This window comes from Peromyscus californicus, unplaced genomic scaffold (assembly GCF_007827085.1).
Source record: "Peromyscus californicus insignis strain IS unplaced genomic scaffold, ASM782708v3 Scaffold_7__1_contigs__length_154581171, whole genome shotgun sequence".
NCBI lineage: Eukaryota > Metazoa > Chordata > Mammalia > Rodentia > Cricetidae > Peromyscus > Peromyscus californicus.
The window spans coordinates 52,024,812-52,044,844 of NW_026294595.1; the positions used below are offsets into that span (position 1 = coordinate 52,024,812).

At 52.5% G+C, this 20,033-nt stretch overlaps 3 protein-coding genes across 3 annotated transcripts; all 3 read left to right on the forward strand.

The window, feature by feature from the left end:
* Positions 1–624: 624 nt before the first annotated feature.
* On the forward strand, positions 625–1,589 carry Hoxd12 (homeobox D12). The gene is made up of 2 exons (XM_052722857.1): positions 625–1,192; positions 1,351–1,589. The coding sequence occupies exons 1-2, from the start codon at positions 625–627 to the stop codon at positions 1,587–1,589; spliced, it is 807 nt and encodes a 268-aa protein (XP_052578817.1).
* Positions 1,590–8,004: 6,415 nt separating this feature from the next.
* Positions 8,005–9,828, forward strand: Hoxd11 (homeobox D11). The gene is made up of 2 exons (XM_052726722.1): positions 8,005–8,779; positions 9,593–9,828. The coding sequence occupies exons 1-2, from the start codon at positions 8,005–8,007 to the stop codon at positions 9,826–9,828; spliced, it is 1,011 nt and encodes a 336-aa protein (XP_052582682.1).
* Positions 9,829–17,511: 7,683 nt separating this feature from the next.
* Hoxd10 (homeobox D10) lies at positions 17,512–19,907 on the forward strand. Its single transcript, XM_052725985.1, has 2 exons — positions 17,512–18,256; positions 19,630–19,907. Exons 1-2 carry the CDS (start codon positions 17,512–17,514, stop codon positions 19,905–19,907), a joined length of 1,023 nt encoding a protein of 340 aa, XP_052581945.1.
* Positions 19,908–20,033: the final 126 nt, after the last annotated feature.

Here is a 20,033-nt window from a genome sequence, read left to right on the forward strand (position 1 = left end):
TTATCAACCTCTTGTGTTGTCTGTGGCCTGGGACTCCAGGTTCATGCAGGGAATGGGTCCTTGCTGCCAAGTGCCTTGGGCAGAGGCCTTTTGTGAGGTTCTTTCTACGGAAGGGATTGGTCTCAGAGTGGCATTGCCGAGATCCAGGGGCAGTCGGTGGCCCTACCAGACCTTCTCCGGTCAAGCCCAGAGGCACCCTTACTGGAAAATGTATGAATTGCAACTCAAAGTTGATAGAAGCAAGTTCGGCCCAGGCAGCTGGCGGGAAATGAGCTGGCAAAACCAATCCAGGTCAGGAAAACTCCCAAGAGACACTTGGGCAAAGGTACCCCCATTGCGATGTCACCGGCTTCTGAAACAGGCCTGGAAACTCTCAAGGGCTTCGCCTTCCCTCTACACGCTTTGGCTCTGCCAGCAGCCTAGTCCTTCGCCGTCCAACTTTGCGGGTGTTATCATAATACCCTGAAGGGGGGGTGGGGACGGGTCGGGGGATGTAGGCGGTGCTGAAATGACCGGCTTTGAAGAACCTGCAGGCAAAGTTTCGTCCAATCCTCTGAGCCGGTCCTCTTATTCCGGGTTGTAACTAAATACTGTTGCGAGCACAGCCGAGGCCCTTTGTTGGAGATGTGTGAGCGCAGTCTCTACAGAGCTGGCTATGTGGGCTCGCTTCTGAATTTGCAGTCACCGGACTCTTTCTACTTTTCCAACCTGCGCCCCAATGGCAGCCAGTTGGCCGCGCTTCCCCCCATTTCGTACCCTCGCGGTGCGCTGCCCTGGGCCGCTACGCCTGCCTCGTGCACCCCTGCGCAGCCTGCCACCGCCTCTGCCTTTGGAGGCTTCTCTCAGCCCTACTTGACCGGCTCTGGGCCTCTTGGCCTGCAGTCTCCAGGCGCCAAGGACGGACCCGAAGAACAGGTCAAGTTCTATGCGCCTGATGCTGCCACCGGATCTGAGGAACGCAGCCGAACTAGGCCGCCCTTCGCCCCCGAGTCTAGTCTGGCTCACTCGGCTCTCAAAGGCACGAAGTATGACTACGCGGGTGTGGGCCGAGCCATTCCAGGCTCTGCAACCCTGCTCCAGGGGGCCCCCTGCGCCTCCGGCTTCAAGGAAGACACCAAAGGCCCGCTCAACTTGAACATGACAGTGCAAGTGGCCGGGGTGGCCTCTTGCCTGCGATCTTCGCTGCCCGACGGTAAACGGTGCCCATGCTCCCCAAGCCAGTCTGGGTAGGGACGGGAGGTGGGGCGCCAGGGACAGTTGTACAGGGAGGAGAATCGCCAGCAGTGGTAAACCTCTTGGGGCGGGAAGTTGATCTGAGAGGGGCTGACACGGGTCGGGGATCTGTTTCAGGCCTGCCGTGGGGGGCGGCCCCGGGGAGGGCCCGCAAGAAGAGGAAACCGTACACAAAGCAGCAGATTGCGGAGCTGGAGAACGAATTCCTGATCAATGAATTCATCAACCGGCAGAAGCGTAAGGAATTGTCGAACAGGCTAAACCTCAGCGACCAGCAGGTCAAAATCTGGTTCCAGAACCGGCGCATGAAGAAGAAGCGTGTGGTGCAGCGCGAGCAAGCACTGGCGCTCTATTAGTTGCTCACGAGGGCGGCGGCGGCGGTGCCAAGCCTGCCCTTTTGGACCTAGGCCTAGCCATGGAAGAGGTGCTGGGGCCGGAGATTTTCCTCCCGCTCCTCCGCTGGTCTTGGGTGTCCTCCGGCTCAGTCTGAAGCCCTGGAGCTAGGAGGCGATTTGGAGTTGAGGCCAGTGGGGCCCCTTCACCTTCAGCTCTCTTTGAGACCCTCCTAAGAGGTGTTTGGGAATTGCAATCCAATAGTGACTTTATGCATTCAGCGTGGGGCTTGGGGTCACCTGCCCTTGTTGTCTGTGGTGTTTACATCCAGGGCTTACTGGTGAATCATTGTATTTGGGTTTTTCGGTTTCCAACCTGTTAGTTTTCTTTTCCTTTCTCTGTCCAGCTCTTTCTGCATTTAACAGGAGTTAGCTAGAGCTCGGAGTAGAAGAGCGTGTAGAAAGGCCCTGAGACCCCATTGCAGTGGAAAGGGCTGAGGATAACTCCAGCGTCTTTGCAGCGGAGGCCTTTTGTGACAAAGCCAGGCTCTGCACTCTGAAGGAAGGAAAGGGCCTGATATCACGACAACCCCCATCTGCCCTGAAGGATCTGGGGGGTGGGGGATACCTTGGAATCTCAGCTCTACGGAGGCTTCCCTGCTGGGTAGAATATGGTGGAAGGTTTCCTTCTCGGAGATAGGAGAGAGAAACGGGGGTTCCAGAACAAATTACAATCTCCAGACAAGGTTGGCAGACTTCCCCTAACTCAACCTCATCTATCCTGAGCCAAGACCATGCACTCTGTGACTGGAGCCCTAGGACTGAACTGTGGTGAGGGGAGCTGCTGGCCTGTTTTGAGGGTTGGCTGCACTGGGAAGAGGAGGGAGTGAGGGAGGAGGAGATTCCCTCCGCATGCTGCAGCTATGACTTTCTTTTGGAATGGATGGCAGTGTCCACATGTCTTTCTTGAATTACCTTAATGGGTCACCACAAGAAGAGACAGAAAAAAAAAAAAAAGCCTCCTTGTGAAGTCTGGGGGTGGGAGAAGAGACCTCAGGTTCTCAACCTGTGGTTGCTGCTCTTGGAAGACAGAAAGAATCAGAATTTCTGCTCCCACCCTCTCCACCACCCAACAATTCCATCAAAGCTCTTTCTCTGAGACACTTGTGGCCAGCTCTTGTAAAGCTTTTAAGGCCCCGAGTTCTGCCAGGTTTACCTTGAGGAGCCTAGGTTTTCTGAGTGGAAATTCTGATGGAATTGTTCTACATTTGTTACAGATTCCATCCAGCCTTATTCTCAGTGAGCACAACCCGTGTCACACACACACACACACACACACACACACACACACACACACACACACACACACACACAAATACTTTGCCTCTTCTTTTGCGCTTTAGGCCCCACCTCCAACCCCTAGCAAGATCCACAACATCCTAAAGGCTCGTGATTCCTTCCCAAAGTCCAATGGCTGTTCTTTAGTGAAGGTCCAGGATCTGGACCTCACAGGCCATCTCACAAGGACCCTTGAGCCTCGCCCCAACTGACCTCAGTTGGTGTTTTAAATAATATCATTTTCTGTGCTAACAGTTGCCGTGGACATTTTGTTTTGGTTTTGTAAAATAACATTTCCTTGTATATATTAGCTGCATAGTGAAAATAAATATCCAGGTCCCAGACACATTGTGAGGGGGCTGATGTTCATTTTAGAAGATGCTTCGGATTCTTTTGTAATGTTTTGCAGGCCTCCCAATTCGTTTTTGCCTTTCTCTGCTTGTTGTCTAACCTCTGGTGTTTGCTCTTCATTAAATGAGAAAATGGCTTCTGAGGCAGTCAGGAAACAGTTACAAAAAACTATGGACAGAATATGTATGAAATATCCAACGTGGGGAAGTCCTTGGGCAGATGTGAGTGTATCTCAAACACAAAGAAAACTCTGAGTTTGTAGATTGAGGATTCTCCATTTTGCCTAAATTCTCAAACCCGTGAAAGCTTGCTATTATTGGTGGGGGAAGGGGAAGGGTCAAGATTTGAGACTCCTCAGATTTCAAAACAAAACATCTCTCTGCCAAATTTTGGTCAGCCTTTTCAGGACCAAGCTACATCCTAGAAAGATCCCCTAGGCAATTGCACCAGGAGTTCAGCAGGCTCCCTTGGGAATTCCACCCTCTGCCTTTGGAGCCTGGAGCTCAGTCAAGTAAAGCCAGGGCCTGCTTGATACTGATCCCTTTGAAAACCCGGGCTCCTAACTCATGGACATAGAAACTAGCTTTTAATTTGAGGAAGAACAATAACCAAGACCAATGCATCTCTAATACTGAATAGTCAATGTTTCAATTCCCTTCCTGGGAAACAAATTTGATTTATACATAAAATATTTTTCAATTAAAAAATTTGCACACAACAATTGGAAGGTAAGAAAGAAGAAGGTCTTGTAGATAGAATGTTTCCGCATCTGAATGGGCAGGGAGGGAGCGGTACTGAGCCAGGTTTCTGGAGTCCAAGTCTGTATTGAGGTTTTCTCCTCGAAAACAACTGAACAAAGGCAGACCTTAATGCTGAGACCTTGAGTCCAGAGGGCTGAGAATGGAAGAAGAAATCAGACTTACTCAGACCCAGGCCCTAAAACAAAACATGCAGGCTTATTTCCTAGATAGATACGACACTAAAGCATCATGTTTCTTCTCTGTAGTCTGGGATGGAGGAGAATATTCCTAGAGGCCAGTTCCAGAAGAAAATTAACCTAAATATAAAATCTTATCTGTCGGTCCAGCGGTGTTTTCCAAAATGCATCCCCTTTACTGATCCACACAAATTCAAAGACCACGGATGTCTCCTTCCCTAGCTGAAGTACTGGCAAAAATTTGGAACCAGGATGAGAAACAAATGCCAAAAAGAAATGATACTGAAATCTGATTGCTCAACATTCCCTCGTAGAAACATAAATGCTTCTTCTGAAACGCTGCAGTCCATGCGGCCTCTTGACCAAGAAAGAGGTTTTAAAATGAAAAAGAACGGTTTATTCTGCTGTTCAATCCGTTGATGGCTCTGAAAGCTGAAGGGGGGAAGCTTTTAAGGCCCCAGGGTTCTCCCCTTGGGAGGCAGGCTAGGGAGGCTTCCTAGATGCGAGCTAGTGGAGGAGAAATCCAGAATCGTTGTAAATATTCATGTCTGGTGGTGGGGGAGGGAGGTGTGCCCCATCACTGGCCTCTCCCAGCTGCATCCACTCCCCTCAGTGGTGGTGGGGGGCACAGCACCCGACCGACCGTCCTTGGACAAAGGTGATCTCCCCACATTTTTTTGTTTTGTTTTGTTTTGTTTTCCAGTCTCTACTTAAGAAATCTTTTCCGTAGGCTCTGCGGGGAAGGAACTGGCTCTGGGTGTTCCCCCCACACACACCACCACCTCCCCTGCTTTTCTCTTCTTTCGTTTCCTAAAAGAGCATAAATAATTAAAGTTTGGCAGGGAGGAAAAGCTTTCTTGCAGAACTGTAGTGGTAATAAATGAAATGACTCAGAATCCCTTTCCCAGTCAGCTTTTACGAGAGCTGCCAGACAGTGTCTGTTCACGTTCTCCAGATACCAGGGGCGCCCTGACAAAGTTAAGGTCAAGTTAGTGTCTTATCTTGGGTGGCTCAAAATTACCGCATCGCGTCTACGCGCTGCGCAGAAAGCTATCGTTCTCGGAGCTGCTGGCCGAGCCCCGAAGGCCCTGTGTGCTCCCTGTGGTTCGGGTAGGACTCCATAAGCAAGGACGAGGACACAACCGGGGTCTTCACGGTAGGTTCTCTGGCGAAACGCGCGGGTCCAACGGCTGTGGATTTTCCTGTTGTTGTTGTGTGTGTATGTGTGTTTTTTCCGGGTGGGGACCAGGGCAGAGAGCTGGGGCTAAACAGCAAAGCAGTCTGGGCCACGAATGAATGCTCTGGGTGCTGTGTGGGGGGCGACTTGCACGTTAAGGCGCACGGAAGGGGGGGGTGCATCGCCCCTTCCCCAATGCGCCAGCGCGCCGCTGCAGATGGCGCACCCTCCCCTGCCAAAGCACGGCTCCCGCCGGAGCTGCCGTCGCCATGTCGTTGAACTTGAATGGTTCGTCCTTTCCATTTCCCTTTTCGGGCGGCCAGCAGACTTCACTTTAGGGGTGACGGTGTGCCTTACAACCCACTCGGTGGGGTGAGCAGAGGGAAGGTGCGGGAAATTTTTTGCATCCTAAGACGTGCAAAGATTGGGGGACCCCGCCGCTGCCTCCCGTCCTAAGCGACCCCAGGAACACTGTGCAGTGTCTGGGGAGCCATTTTAGGAGACAGATCCAGGGGCGTCGACCAGGAGTCAGAAAGGGAGAGACTTAGGACTAGGATGGAGATAGGAAGATAGATAAAAATGCGGTATGGGGCGGGGGGGGGGGGCGCTCTGGGCTAGGAGAATGGTGCCAGCAGGACCCTGGGTGGGGGTGGAAGATGCAGGGAGGGGTCACATAGGATGCACAGCTGGGTGAGAGAAAGCTTGGTGAGCTCCAGTCATCACTGCCACAGACCTGTTGGCGCAATGTTGGGGGAAGGGGGGGAAGCAGACGTGGGAGGGGGCGGAGGAAAGAGAGGAATGGAGAACGGAGGGAGGAGAAAAAGAGGAAGGGGCGACATCAGCTAGAAAATAGATATTAACTCAGAACACTCGCCTTTTCTCTGTCAGTCGGCTTGGTGCACAGAGAGCACTGGACCCGAACTGTAGCGGCCTGGGGAAGGAGAGGGGACCAGCACACGGCCAGAGCGGCCTAACCAGGGCATAGGGCCTCTATGCGGGGGTTCCTGGGAAGAGGAATACTGAGAAAGGAGACAGGCTGCTGCCTTTGGTGTTGGGATTTGGATTTGGGGAGAGACTAGGGTCCCGGTAAGCTGGAGGTGGGAGTCCAGGCCTCTTCTGGACTCCAGGGCGCAGAGGGTTGCTGCAGCTGGAAGAGAGGGAGGCCTTGGAGCAAGTGGATGCGGGCCTGAAAAGTCTAGGTCGGAGCCAGGTGGTAGATTCCAGCGGGGAGGCAGAAGCTACTGAGAGCCCCTGGAGAGCCAACCGATCTCCACGGGGAGTTGTGACCACCAAACCCAGGGGCTCCAGAGGAGTCCTGGGGGTATGGCACGAAATTGCTCAGGCCTTAGTGGGGCTCCAACACAGTGAAAGGTCTGAGGGACCTGAACACAGAAGAGGGCGAGGAAGGCTGAAACACCAAGGGTTTGTCTGTGGGCGGTGAGTAGGGCCCTTGTGCCTGTGAGGGTAGGACTTCACTTTCTTTTGTTCATCAGACCCCCGAGCTTTAAGGAAAGCAAGGAAGCCGGGACCTCCGGGTGTCCGCGTTGGCTCGGGGGAGAAAGAGAGAGAGAGAGAGAGAGAGAGAGAGAGAGAGAGAGAGAGAGAGAGAGAGAGAGAGAGAGAGAGAGAGCGCTACAGTAAAGAGGATGAGGGGACTGAAAGACTGGGGAAAGGAGAGAAAGCGAGTCCGAGACTGAGGCGATGAAAGGAAAAAAGAAGAAGACGGAAGAGAGAAAGGCGACTAGTGAAGAGTAAGAAAGAAAGGAGGGATGGGGACCAGGCGAAAAATCTGGAAGAGAAAGGGCGGAGTGGGCACCGAGGCCCAGGCCAAGCCTAGCGCCCGAGAGGGGGTGGTTTTTCCAGGGTCTGCACTCTTGTCACTGGTATCAGAACCCCAGAGAGTCAAATCGCTACCAGCCGGAACGCTCTCCGCGGAAATATGTAAATCAGGGCTCTCTGCGCCCTGGAGAGTGTCGCAATTACGCCCCTTGAACAAGAAGCAACAAGCTCCCAGCCGGTGAGCTACCAGAGGGTGGCTGCGTCGCGGGGGAGGGAGCGGCTGCAGGAAAGGTGGGGGTGGGAACCTCACACCCTCACACCTAGTCCCCTGTGCCAGGGCCGGGGCTCCCCCCACCGCTCTCCGCTGCTCTCCCTTCCCCCTTCCTCCCCCTCCTTCTCCCTCCCTCCTCCTCCCCTCCGGCCTAGGTCCGGGTACTTAAAGCAGCGCGGGCGGGCTAAGGCGGGCGGGCGGCCCAGTCCGGTGGCGGCAGATGCACCCAGCGGTGGCAGCCGCCGGCGGCGCGCAGGTGACCGGCCTGCAGCGCAGCCTGGTCAGGGAGTGCCCTGGGAGAGCTGGCAGGAGCTGGAGACCGATCCGCCCCCAGCGTGCGCGCGTCTCGGCGCCAGGAGCCGTCCCGGGGCGTGTTGGCGAGCGCTGATATAGATATAAGGACATTTCTCTCCATGGCGTCACGTGACATAATTACCACCAGAATCAATCAAGATGAATTGCACGTCAGCGCCCGGTGGGGATTTTTGCTTAGTTGATCCTGGCCCAAGCCTCTTGTGCAATCGATGGCTCAGGTTGGAGGCGCGGGGAGCGGCCCGAGGCTTGCCGGCGTGCACGCCGCGCAGCCATGAACGACTTTGACGAGTGCGGCCCGAGCGCAGCCAGCATGTACCTGCCGGGCTGCGCCTACTACGTGGCCCCGTCGGACTTCGCCAGCAAGCCGTCGTTCCTCTCGCAGCCGTCCTCCTGCCAGATGACTTTCCCCTACTCGTCCAACCTGGCGCCGCACGTCCAGCCCGTGCGGGAGGTGGCCTTCCGCGACTACGGCCTGGAGCGCGCCAAGTGGCCGTACCGTGGCGGCGGCGGCGGCGGCGCGGGGGGCGGCGGCGGGGGCGGCCCCGGCGGGGGTGGCGGCGGCTCCGGGGGCTACGCTCCCTACTACGCCGCGGCGGCGGCGGCGGCGGCGGCGGCCGCCGCGGCGGAGGAAGCGGCCATGCAGCGGGATCTGCTCCCGCCGGGCGGCCGCCGGCCAGACGTGCTCTTCAAGGCTCCCGAGCCGGTGTGTGGCGCTCCCGGGCCGCCGCACGGTCCCGCGGCCGCCGCCTCCAACTTCTACAGCGCCGTGGGTCGCAACGGCATCCTGCCCCAGGGCTTTGATCAGTTCTACGAGGCGGCGCCGGGACCCCCCTTCGCCGGCCCGCAGCCCCAGCCCGCGCCCGCGCCGCCGCAGCCCGAGGGCGCCGCTGACAAGGGCGACCCCAAGGCCGGGGCTGGTGGCGGCGGGGGCAGTCCCTGCGCCAAGGCGACTCCCGGCCCGGAGCCCAAGGGGGCGGCGGAAGGCGGCGGTGGCGAAGTCGAGGGCCCCCCGGGGGAGGCGGGGGCCGAGAAGAGCGGAGGCACAGGTAGGCGCCCGGCGCGGGCCTAGGGGCTGGCCCGGGGCGGTGGCGGGGGAGGGGGGTGCGGCGGGGACCTCCCTCTGCTTGCGCCGTTTTATGTGCTACTTTATAAGCATTCGAGGGGGTTTATACATCCTATAAGATTTCCCGGGTCGTTGTAAAGCGTGTTTATGATAGGAAACCAATTTAGGTGGGCTTAAGGTAGACTTCGAAGACGACATTAATCGCGGTAGAGAGCTTTCCCCCTATTTGGGTGGGGGTGGGTGGGTTGGGGACCTTAGGGGAGAGAAGGACATTGGGAGCCAGTTGGTGAGTGGGAACAGGGGAGTCTCCTGCCTTTCAGGGAGGGGGTCGGTGATCTTCGAACTGGACTTAATCCAAGTGTCTGGCTGACGCTCCGCTCTGAGTGGAGCAGATGCCTCTGGTGGGCGCGCTCCTGTCTCTTCTCCCTCGGGCTCCAGTTTAGAGCCTGCCTTGCCCTCTTGTTTCCTATCTCAGTGCCAGGCTGAAGTGTGTGTGTGTGTGTGTGTGTGTGTGTGTGTGTGTGTGTGTGTGTGTGTGTGTGTAGCGTGTGTGTGTGTGTGTGTGTGTGTGTGTGTGTGTGTGTGTGTGTGTGTGTGTCCGGGCGTGAACACATGTCCACGCCCGCACTCTCCTGTGCCCGCCCATATATCATCCCCCACGACGCAGGCAGGGCCTTTCAACGGCGGCAAGGGACGTCCCTAACCCGGCCGGCCGAGGCCTGGCCCGAGCTCAGTGGCCAGAGCGGGTGGGGGCCAGCAGCAGCCTCTCTCACCCCTTGGTCTCTTTGCCTTGCAGTGGCCCCCCAGAGGTCCCGGAAAAAGCGCTGCCCCTACACCAAGTACCAGATCCGCGAACTGGAACGCGAGTTTTTCTTTAATGTATACATAAACAAAGAGAAAAGACTCCAACTCTCTCGGATGCTCAACCTCACTGACCGGCAAGTCAAAATCTGGTTCCAGAATCGCAGGATGAAAGAAAAGAAACTGAACAGAGACCGTCTGCAGTATTTCACTGGAAACCCCTTATTTTGAGAGCTCCAGGAAGCGCCCCCTCCCCAGAGCCCCACTCACCCACCCTCCTCCCCACAGCCTGCCCTCCGCAGGCCCAATGTCCTTGGGTTCAATGACGCCTCTTCTCTGTGGAACTTCACGATTCCTTCTGGCGGTCAACTCGGGACCTCCCAACGACCACTGCAGCCTGAGGACGAGGCCGGGGACTTGGCCGAGCGGATCCTAATAAGGGGAAAATGGTAAATGCAATCGTCCCTTTACAATTTTACCGCCAATGTGCTGTTGTTGCCCCTCTCCGAGTCCTGGTGGACGCGGCGGGATCTGTAGGGAGCTAGGCCATGGGGCTAGAAGGAGTCGGTGTTTTGTTTGGAGTTTAAGAAATCCTTTTCTTCCCCCTCAGTGAACACAGATTATTTAAACTCTGGGAAATGTACCTTTGGGCATGAGTCACTGTCTTTTTGTGTGTGAATAAATGGTTTCTAGCAAAATGGAGGTTACAGCTTCAATACACTGCATGGATTTTTACTGTTTGAAGAAGTTTAGTAGCTAATCAGGCTGTCTTAGTGACCAGAACCCTGTTCCCCATGCAACTGAAAGCCCACTGGAGCACTTTTTAATCTCTTTGTAATAGGAGCTGTTCCTTCACACACACACACACACACCCTCTAGGCTACACTGGCTTTAAAAATCATGTTGGTGTTGCATTTCTGAATGGGTGATGAGATCCAGCAATGCTGGTTGCCTTTTTTCCAGGCAAGGAGGTTGAAGCAGTAGGAGTCTAAAGAGCAAATTCTCAACCCATCCCCACCCTTAGTCTAATGAACTTGGAATTTCTGGAAAGACAAAACAAAATTTAAAATTAATTAGAAGATCCAAATGAAAGGAGCCAGAATTCCTTAACAGAAAAAGAAACCTCTATGTGAGGGGGAAGTTTTGTTCAAAGGAAGTTAATAGGTACAGGAGAACATGGGGTCCTTCTGGTGTCATAGTGAGCATGAGGCAGGGAATGGAAGCCCCCCTACACACACACACTGGACTAAGGCCAGGGGCTGCTCAACTGCTTCTCACCACATTTATCGCTTTAAGTTAAAGAATGTGGTGAGGGCTGCACTGCACTTTATGTCACAGGGCCAAGCCAGGCTGTTTACAAAACCTTGAACTGTCTAGACAACACCATAAAAGCCAAAGTTCTAAACAGCTTAATTGGGTTATATTATACACCTTCTGGTGGGCCCGAAAGAGATTTCCGCAATGTGCAATAAACGGGAGACGTGAGAAAAGCGTCCCTCTCTCTGAAAAGAGTGAAGTGGGTCTTATGACTCTTAACCTCTCAGAAACCCAAAGTCAAAATATAAATCCATACGATGCATGGCATCCCAGGCCTCACCTGAGGAAGTATGCTTTTTGAAATATACATTTTTTTAATTGCTGAAGCTTTTGGGGGGTAAAGAAAAACATAAGTGCATAAGTGTATGCCTTTGAACTTCCAAAATGTCAAGGTCATCACCTTTAACCTCTCTGAATAATTAGGCGCCTTAAAGTTCTTCTGTGATTTCCAACCACCACCCACTCTCATAATACATGCTCCCACATCCAGACCCATGCACATATTTATGACCATACAGAATCATACTGGGGGTTCACCATAAATCTAAGAAAATTCCTAATTTCAAGATCAATAACCTTAATTTCCCTCCAAACATTGGAGTAATTCAATAGCAATTGACTTCTTAGGAAAAAAATAAAAACACTTGTTAGATCAAAATGCCTATTAACTATTAGTAGAGCTAGGATTACTGAGAATTTTGGAGGCTCTTAGAGAGTTTCTCTTTGCTGTAAGGAAGAACTGCAGTCTTTAAAAAGGCATTTGAGAGAGTAAGTTCTCATCAGACTTACACCATCCCTAGCATTTGAAAGCAATTTGCCACCCTGTCAAATAAACTCTGGCACTTTCTAAGATATAGAACAAAATAAAAAAATATTTATATTGTTTTTTAACACATTTCTCAATCTTTGATAAAGGATGCAATAGAAACAAGTCAGACAATCAAATTATTTCCCTCAGAAAGGGATTATTTTGTTTAGAATCTGGGCACTGGTTTACATGTAAAAGCCCTAATAGTATGATCTTCCTGGGAAATTAAAACTGGTTGGTTTCTTTCTCTCTTTATCTTCTTTTAACTGCGTCTAAACGAGCAAGCTGTGTGCCAGCCAGCATACTCCAGGCGAACGCCAGAAATACTATTTTCTGTTTGCAAGAACCTCTACAGCCACACGAGGGCGCGCTCACGTTCCAGAAACCTTATTTGCCGAGAGGCTGCGGTACCTTATTTTTTCCAATACTAGATTCTAATAAGGGATCTTGGCCCACCCGTTAGAAACAGCCAGCAGTTAAGGTGTTTGCTGTCTCCTTGTTCTAAGCAGCCATGATTGTAAGAAGTTGTAGAGAGACAGAGAAAAACAGGCAACCAGTCTTCTGAAACAGGGAATCCCCTAAAGGTTGTCTCCCTAAAGATGAAGCCGCTGCAAAAAAAAAAAAAATTCCTTAGTATATAACCTGATGGTGCTGAGAAGCTATTTTAAAAAGACAAATATCTGTGGTTTGAAATACGTCATTGCCCCTGCGAGTTAATTAAATTAGGGGAATATCTATTTTCATGTTGGTTTGAGTGTGGAGAGTGATGACAAATGTAAGGTCCCTCCCGTCTCCCCAAAACCGCACGCGTCTTGTGAGCTTTCAAATGGCTGGGATGATTAAAAGGCTTTTGTTTAAGACAGATTAGGGCGTTGGCAACTTAGCTGAGTGTGTTCTTAGAAAAAAAAAAAAAAAAAACTCCATGAGGACCGTGGGCGTCGTTCTGGGCTGAAGATTTCAGTCCATGCATGGCTTGGTGCTACCCCTGGCTACCCTAGGGGCGGAGAGGGCTTAGAAGCTGGGGTGCGGGTGCCAGACTGGACTGATGCGGTTAGTGGAGGTAGTAGACTCTTTGTGAGGACATTTGGATTTCAAAGTGTTGTGATGGAAATGCATTTGAAGTAGCCTGGCATTGTACTTGACGGAATTCGGGCCACCTTTCCTAGTTGCCCGCTGACCTTGAGGTGCGCAGTTTGCTTTGGGCGCTAGCTCCCACAAACAGTTAAAATCGCTCCTGAGTTTCACTGGCCTTGCAAAGCCCCGGGCTTTGGGAAATGTCTGTGTCCCTCCGCTTGCATCCTTGTCCGCGGTCCAAAAGTGTGAAGACGGGGCTCCCGGACGTGGGCGGCTCAAAGGGAGGATGGCGGATCCCTTTCACCCCCTAAGTTCCTTGAGAAGAGCCTGCAGCCCCCGGAATTTGCACTGACCTCTGTCTCCCTCCCTCCATTCGCCGGACCTCAGGCTCCAGGGCCGGCCGGTCCGCTAGTTCTCCCGGCCTCCAGGAGCGGGCTTTGGCTTGCGGGAGGCTGGGGCGCCATGACTCCCCGGCTAGGCGCCAGCGAGAGGCGTGGGTGTTCCCCCGCGCGGATACCCGGCTCCGCCTGTCTTGCGGCCAGTCCGGCTTAGCTCTTGTAAAGCGACCTTTCTTAAGGCCTAACCCGGGTTTCGGTTCTCGTGGGGTGAGACCTCCCTCCCCAAATGTCGTTGTGTTCCTTTGTAGGCGGCCCCATCGACCGCGCATCTGGCTGTGCGGGGCCCCTTGGCCTTGGCTGGCGGCCGCCGCGGCGGACCTCGGCTGCTGAGCGGTCTGCAGGGTCAGCCCAGCCGGCTGCGCCTGCCCACCGTGGGCCTGATACAGGCCAGGGGAGGGGATCGGGAACTTCGGGGGCTGAAAAATCTCCCCATCTTGAGCCGGCTAGGGTGCGCGGGGCTCCTTGACGGCGGCCACCGATCCGGAGGCGCCAAGTTCTCAGATTCCGAAGTAGAAGTCTTTTGTGTCTGTACAGAAAGAGCCTCGGCCCTCCTCGATCCCTTTCACTCATCTCTGCAGACCCCTTACGGAGTGTGTGGTAGTCTCCCAATTGCCCCCGCGATTTCTTTTCCCCTTGGTGCGACAGTACACAGTGCAACCCAGAGGGGCGCCCTGGGGAGGCAGCTTTTAAATTTGTCCCTACCCATCCTATCTCCAAAGAGTGACAGAATCCAGGGGCGGCTCATAGCTCTAAGTAAGGGAGACTCTAGGAGCCCATAGGTCCCCTTAGGCCCAGAGCCTCCACCCCATCCTTCCAAAGAAGACAAGAGAGTGCAGATGCAAGCCACTTCATTACTATTATGATTACAAATGCTAATTTCTTGCTATGGCGACCTTTTAAATTTTCCCTGGAAAGAACTGTGCCAGTGAGACAGGCGTCTTGGTACAAATAAGGGTATCCATCTCCTTTACGATGCAATATTGACTTATTATTAATACTAATTGCTGTAAATGATCTAAAGATAATTTTTAAAAAACACCAGCCACTACATTAAACACTAAGCAAAAATAAAAGCTGGCCTTTAAGCTACTGCATTTTCCCCCCTATTGCTTTGTATCCGCTCTAAGGTCTTAAGGCACATTCTCTGTCCTCTCTTACAGTATTTTCATTTTGCTCAAGTTTTTAAATTCTGTAAATCTAACATATTGACAATTTTGGCCGCGAGGACTCAGTCTGAAGGCAGAAATTCGAAAGAGAAAAAAAATAGAATTTCGTGAGAATAGATTCCATTTTTAAATTGACATGCACAATTTTTTTTCTGCCTTTGAGTGAAGATCCATTTAAACCCTAATTCAATATGAGATGACTTTGAGCTTGAAGCGATAAGGCACTGAAACAGAAAGACCCACACACAGAGAAGGCAGAGCTGTCTCTCCAACTTCACTGAAGACTTACCAGCCCAGTAAGGAATTGCTTGTTTTTAGACTGGGTGTTTTCTTCGTGTATAAATAAAGATTATGAAAGGGCATTTGATGGGCATAAAATTCCTGATTAGATTGAACAGCCCTTCCTTGCTTAGGATTAGGAAAATTGGGCAGTGGAATTCTGGGCAGCTCTCCTGGCCGAGATACAAGGCAACACAATGCTAAAGCGCCAAGCTGGCGTCAGGGCGACTGCCGAGAACCGTGCAGCGGGCACTTTGTCCGGCCCTGGGCACATTTAGCTGTAACTCAGAATTTGATCCCCACAATGTGAAAAGGGAAAATTTGAGGTGCTAATCAGTGGCTGTTAGGTTTGATCAGGATCTTAGCAACCTGGAGGCAAAAGTGTTTTGTTTTTTTTCCCCCCTATGCTTTACTTAACACCTCACACCCCCTCCCCAGCTTAAAAATAGCCAGCCCTGTGGAAAGGTAATGTTTAAGTCTCGGGCTTCACCACCGCGGTGCAGCAGCCAGAGCAGTTAAGAGGCGCCAGGCTTTTAACCTGACAATGATGTTGTATTTGAACAGCTGCGTAAAGGTTTAAAAGGTCTGTCTCATTGCCACCGTGGAGTTTTTTAAAAGGGGTTATTGTTTGGGCGAGGGCACTGAGAGGGGACTAGCCAATCGGTCCCAAGGCCGAAAATAACGTTCAACGCCTGTTTTCACCAGGCCAGGAGAAATTCCTTTAGGGGAGGGAGGGGGACAAAGGACTTTTGGGGGGAATTGAAATGTTTTTGTGAAGGAGCAACTAGGTCCCCCAGATCGCTGAGGCTCTTTAAGGAGCATTGAACCCCAAAGAAATGTTCTGTTGAGGCGGAAACCAGATTTATCCACAAGTTCAGTCTCTGGGCCTGAAATCCAAGGCCAGTCCATTCCTGAGTGAGTGTGGAAGAGAACACAGTTGTCTCCTCCGACTGAGAACTGGTTCACGGTCAGTTTCCGGGTCCGTTTTACTTTCTTGACCGCCAGGGAAGGGGCCCGGAAGGCCGAAGGACAGCTCCCACACACAGGCAGGGCCCCTGGTCCAGGGCAAGTCTTTGGAAATCAAGGTTAAAGCTCCCCGCTGCTGTCCTAAAACCCCGGCTTCCGCAGGGCGGCTCGCCCGCCTGCAACCAGAGGAGGAGGAGGAAGTTGTTCAAGTTTCTCATAAAACTCTGAGTTTCCATGGTGGTGGTGGCAGTGGTTGCTCTTTAATGAGCTGGACCACAACCCCAGACCATATCCTCTTTATAAAACTTTCCCTCACCAGAGGAAACGGAAGACTTAGATTCTCCCATCTCGTTCCCCTTCTTGCCCAAGCAAAACCTTGTCAAAGAATTTTAGGGATTGTCCAAAACTATAAAATTTAACTTGTGACAAAAGTATAGCTTTTAATATTTGACGATTTGTGTTAAAACAAAAATTGACCTTCTTGGTTAGTAGCGAAGAGGAAAAATCAATAGTATAATTTTCAATAATTCATAAAGCGAACGCCATTATGCTAAATCTTAACTATTAATCTTATCCTTTACAAAGTCTCGATTGATTTGTTAATAAAATATCTTCCCGTTTGTGGCAACAGCGGGTATAACTCTTTAAAAACCTTCAGAAGCAAGAAAATTACCAAGTAGCCCAAGAATGTAGATGAGAATTTTATTGATCGCCCTGATTCTTCTTAATATGTATTAATAAATTCCACAACCTTTTGTACCTTGCACTTGTCAGAAACCAATGCTTTTACAAAATCCATAAAAGGAAAACATATTTTTCTTTGCAGAAGACTCAAATGACACCTCTGCTCTGCTCTCTTTTCGCTCTGGCCCGGTTTTCTAAAACTTGTAGAGTCCGAGGGTCAGAGTTTTCCCCCTTCTTTTGAAAAAATATTTTCTTGTGCCCTTCCTTCCTCTCTGCCTGTATTACGAGGGAAAGGAAACCTCGGTTTAGCTGTCTCTGGGAGCCCGAGGGACGCTTTCCAGGATAGGGAATGGCTGGCGAAGGATTATCACCAAGCTAGAAGCTCCCAGCGGCCGGCCCCTCAAAGGTCAGGGTGTGGTTACTCTGAGAGTCTGGGCTCCAGGAGCTCGTGGGTGCCCAGGGGCCCCGAGTCCGGGCCAAAGGATCGAAGGAGAGGGTAACTACGGGCTGGAACCATCCTCCGGGCTCCGGATCTGCCCAGCTGCGTGGCCTCTCGACCTTCGCGGCCTTTTTCCGCTAGGGCTTACCGCGACACCTTGGTCGTATGTTTGCAGCGGAGAGTTTTTTTTCCTTTGGACCCCTAGGGAGGGACGTTTCAGAACCAGAGGAATCGGACTCACCTTCCCAGCTGCCCAGTACTAAGTTAACCAGCCCGCGCCCCTACCCCTTGCTCGGAACCGGCCCTCTTGGGCGCGTTCTGCCTGGGTGTGTGCAGGGAAAACAGTTCGGTGAGCAGGCGCCCCCGCGCTCTGACTTCCCTCAGTGCGCGTGTCCTCCCGGAGGCCCCTCGGATCAAGCCTTTCCTTCCGCCGGCGGGGCCCGGTGGCCGGGTAGGGGACTCGAGTGGGGGCAGGCAGGCCGGCCAAACAAGCCCCGGGAGACCGGCTGGCTGGCCAGCAGCAGAGCTCTGGGCCGGTTGTTTCCAGCGCGCACTATCACCGGCGCTTAGTAGATGTCGCTGTTGTCCGTGCTTACGCGGCCGGCCGGCCGGGCTCTGGAACACGTGACCTGCAAGGAGGCTGCGGCTCAAGGCCATTTTCAAATCTCATTGGCTTGGTTGTCATGTGGTCGGCAGAGGCATCCACAATTACACCGGGAATGTTTTCCTAGAGATGTCAGCCTACAAAGGACACAATCTCTCTTCTTCAAATTCCTCCCCAAAATGTCCTTTCCCAACAGCTCTCCTGCTGCTAATACTTTTTTAGTAGATTCCTTGATCAGTGCCTGCAGGAGTGACAGTTTTTATTCGAGCAGCGCCAGCATGTACATGCCACCACCTAGCGCAGACATGGGGACCTATGGAATGCAAACCTGTGGACTGCTCCCGTCTCTGGCCAAAAGAGAAGTGAACCACCAAAATATGGGTATGAATGTGCATCCTTATATACCTCAAGTAGACAGTTGGACAGACCCGAACAGATCCTGTCGGATAGAGCAACCTGTTACACAGCAGGTCCCCACTTGCTCATTCACCGCCAACATTAAAGAAGAATCCAATTGCTGCATGTATTCTGATAAGCGCAACAAACTCATTTCTGCCGAGGTCCCTTCGTACCAGAGGCTGGTCCCTGAGTCCTGTCCCGTTGAGAACCCCGAGGTTCCTGTCCCTGGATATTTTAGACTGAGTCAGACCTACGCCACCGGGAAAACCCAAGAGTACAATAACAGCCCCGAAGGCAGCTCCACTGTCATGCTCCAGCTCAACCCTCGCGGCGCGGCCAAGCCGCAGCTCTCGGCTGCCCAGCTGCAGATGGAAAAGAAGATGAACGAAACCGTGAGCGGCCAGGAGCCCACCAAAGTCTCCCAAGTGGAGAGCCCCGAGGCCAAAGGCGGCCTTCCCGAAGAGAGGAGCTGCCTGGCTGAGGTCTCCGTGTCCAGTCCCGAAGTGCAGGAGAAGGAAAGCAAAGGTCGGTATGAACAGAGTTGCCACCCCAACGGGGCGCGCAGTCCGGTAAACCCTCGGAAAGGGAGCGCTCGGGTGCCCAAAGCCGAGCCCAGGCAGCGGAGCCCAGCGCCCGACTGGCAGGTGCTGCTCCACCCGGCTTTTAGAGGGGAGATCTCAGCCTCGAGATGGTCCCTGATTCTCCCCCGCTGCTCTGGCCCTCCCGGCCAGTCCTGGCCCCACGCTGATGGCGCCTGGGCAGAGGAAAGGCTTGCCGGGTTTATCTGTCCAGAGCCAGACCCGAAAGGCAACAAAAGAGCTAAAAGGAGACCAGCGGCTTGTAAACAGGGCTCCAGTGGCCCCTCTCCTTTGGCTCAGATTTGCAGCCCCCGTTTTGCCTTGCACCCAGGGATCATTTTAAGGTGGCCTAAGACATCGTGTTTGTGTTCAAGGGTTTGCACCCCGCATCCTGCGATCTCAGAAGGGAAGGAAATGGTTTGGCCGCTTGGTGCTTGGGTGGAGAAAGCAGAGGACTTCTTGCCTTTGCTGGGCTAGGTAACCTTGGCTTTGTCTGGGGAAAGTGCCGCAGGCTTTGCAACCTTATACAAAGAGGGCAAAGGCAGAAGAGGGGGAGAATGGATCTGCATTGCCCACTTAGGGCTGGGATAAGGCAAAGAACCAGGGGTATGGGTTTCTAAAGAAGGGATCGTGCCCACCCCCATGCCTGCGGGCTTTGCCTCAGTGTCTACCGGTGGGCCACAGGGTTACATTTCTGGAGGAATGCTTTTGTGTGAAGGCAAAGAAACATTTTTAAATTGAGGGAATTCTGGGGGGACTGCAACAATGCCCAGGCAGGGTGGAGAAGGTATTCTTGTTTGTTTATCTCTTGAAAGAGTCTGGGTCCCTATAAACCTGGTTGTGGGACTCCCTGTCTGCCCAGGAGAGGTGGGTAAGCAGCGGCCGACTTGGGGCCCTGGAGCAGCAGGGAGATTGGTAAACTCCTCAAGCTGTGACTTCTGTTCCTGTCCTGTCATGGGCTGACCACTTAAAATGTTGCTGGGGAAAATCTGTGAACTTTACTATTATAGTAACGTTTTGTGCAAGCTAGAAAGTTGTGTAGGAGAGAGAGAGAGAGAGAGAGAGAGAGAGAGAGAGAGAGAGAGAGACAACCCCTGGTACAGACTACCCTTCCATTGTATTACTTAAGTATTTAGTTCTCATTTGCTATCAATTTAAAATCCCCTTCATGCCCAACCTTTGTGAGTAATGTTTAATACCATGGTGCATTGTCCAAAGCAGTCTGTCTGCCAGCAGGGTCATGGCCAAGGGTATATATTTGAATGGACTGAGAGAAAAAAAAAATTCTTGATTTTTTTCTTCTCCCTTTAATTTTGTTAGAGGAAATCAAGTCTGATACTCCAACCAGCAATTGGCTCACTGCAAAGAGTGGCAGAAAGAAGAGGTGCCCTTACACTAAGCACCAAACGCTGGAATTAGAAAAAGAGTTCTTGTTCAATATGTACCTCACCCGCGAGCGCCGCCTAGAGATCAGTAAGAGCGTTAACCTCACCGACAGGCAGGTCAAGATTTGGTTTCAAAACCGCCGAATGAAACTCAAGAAGATGAGCCGAGAGAATCGAATCCGAGAACTGACCGCCAACCTCACCTTTTCTTAGGTCTGAGGCCCCATGTGAGGCCAGGATCCGAGAGGGGGCACCGTGTTCCAGGCCTGAGTGCTGGAGGACTGGGAAGGCGGAAACAAAACCTTCATGGCTCTTTGTGTTTTGTTTTGTTTTGTTTTG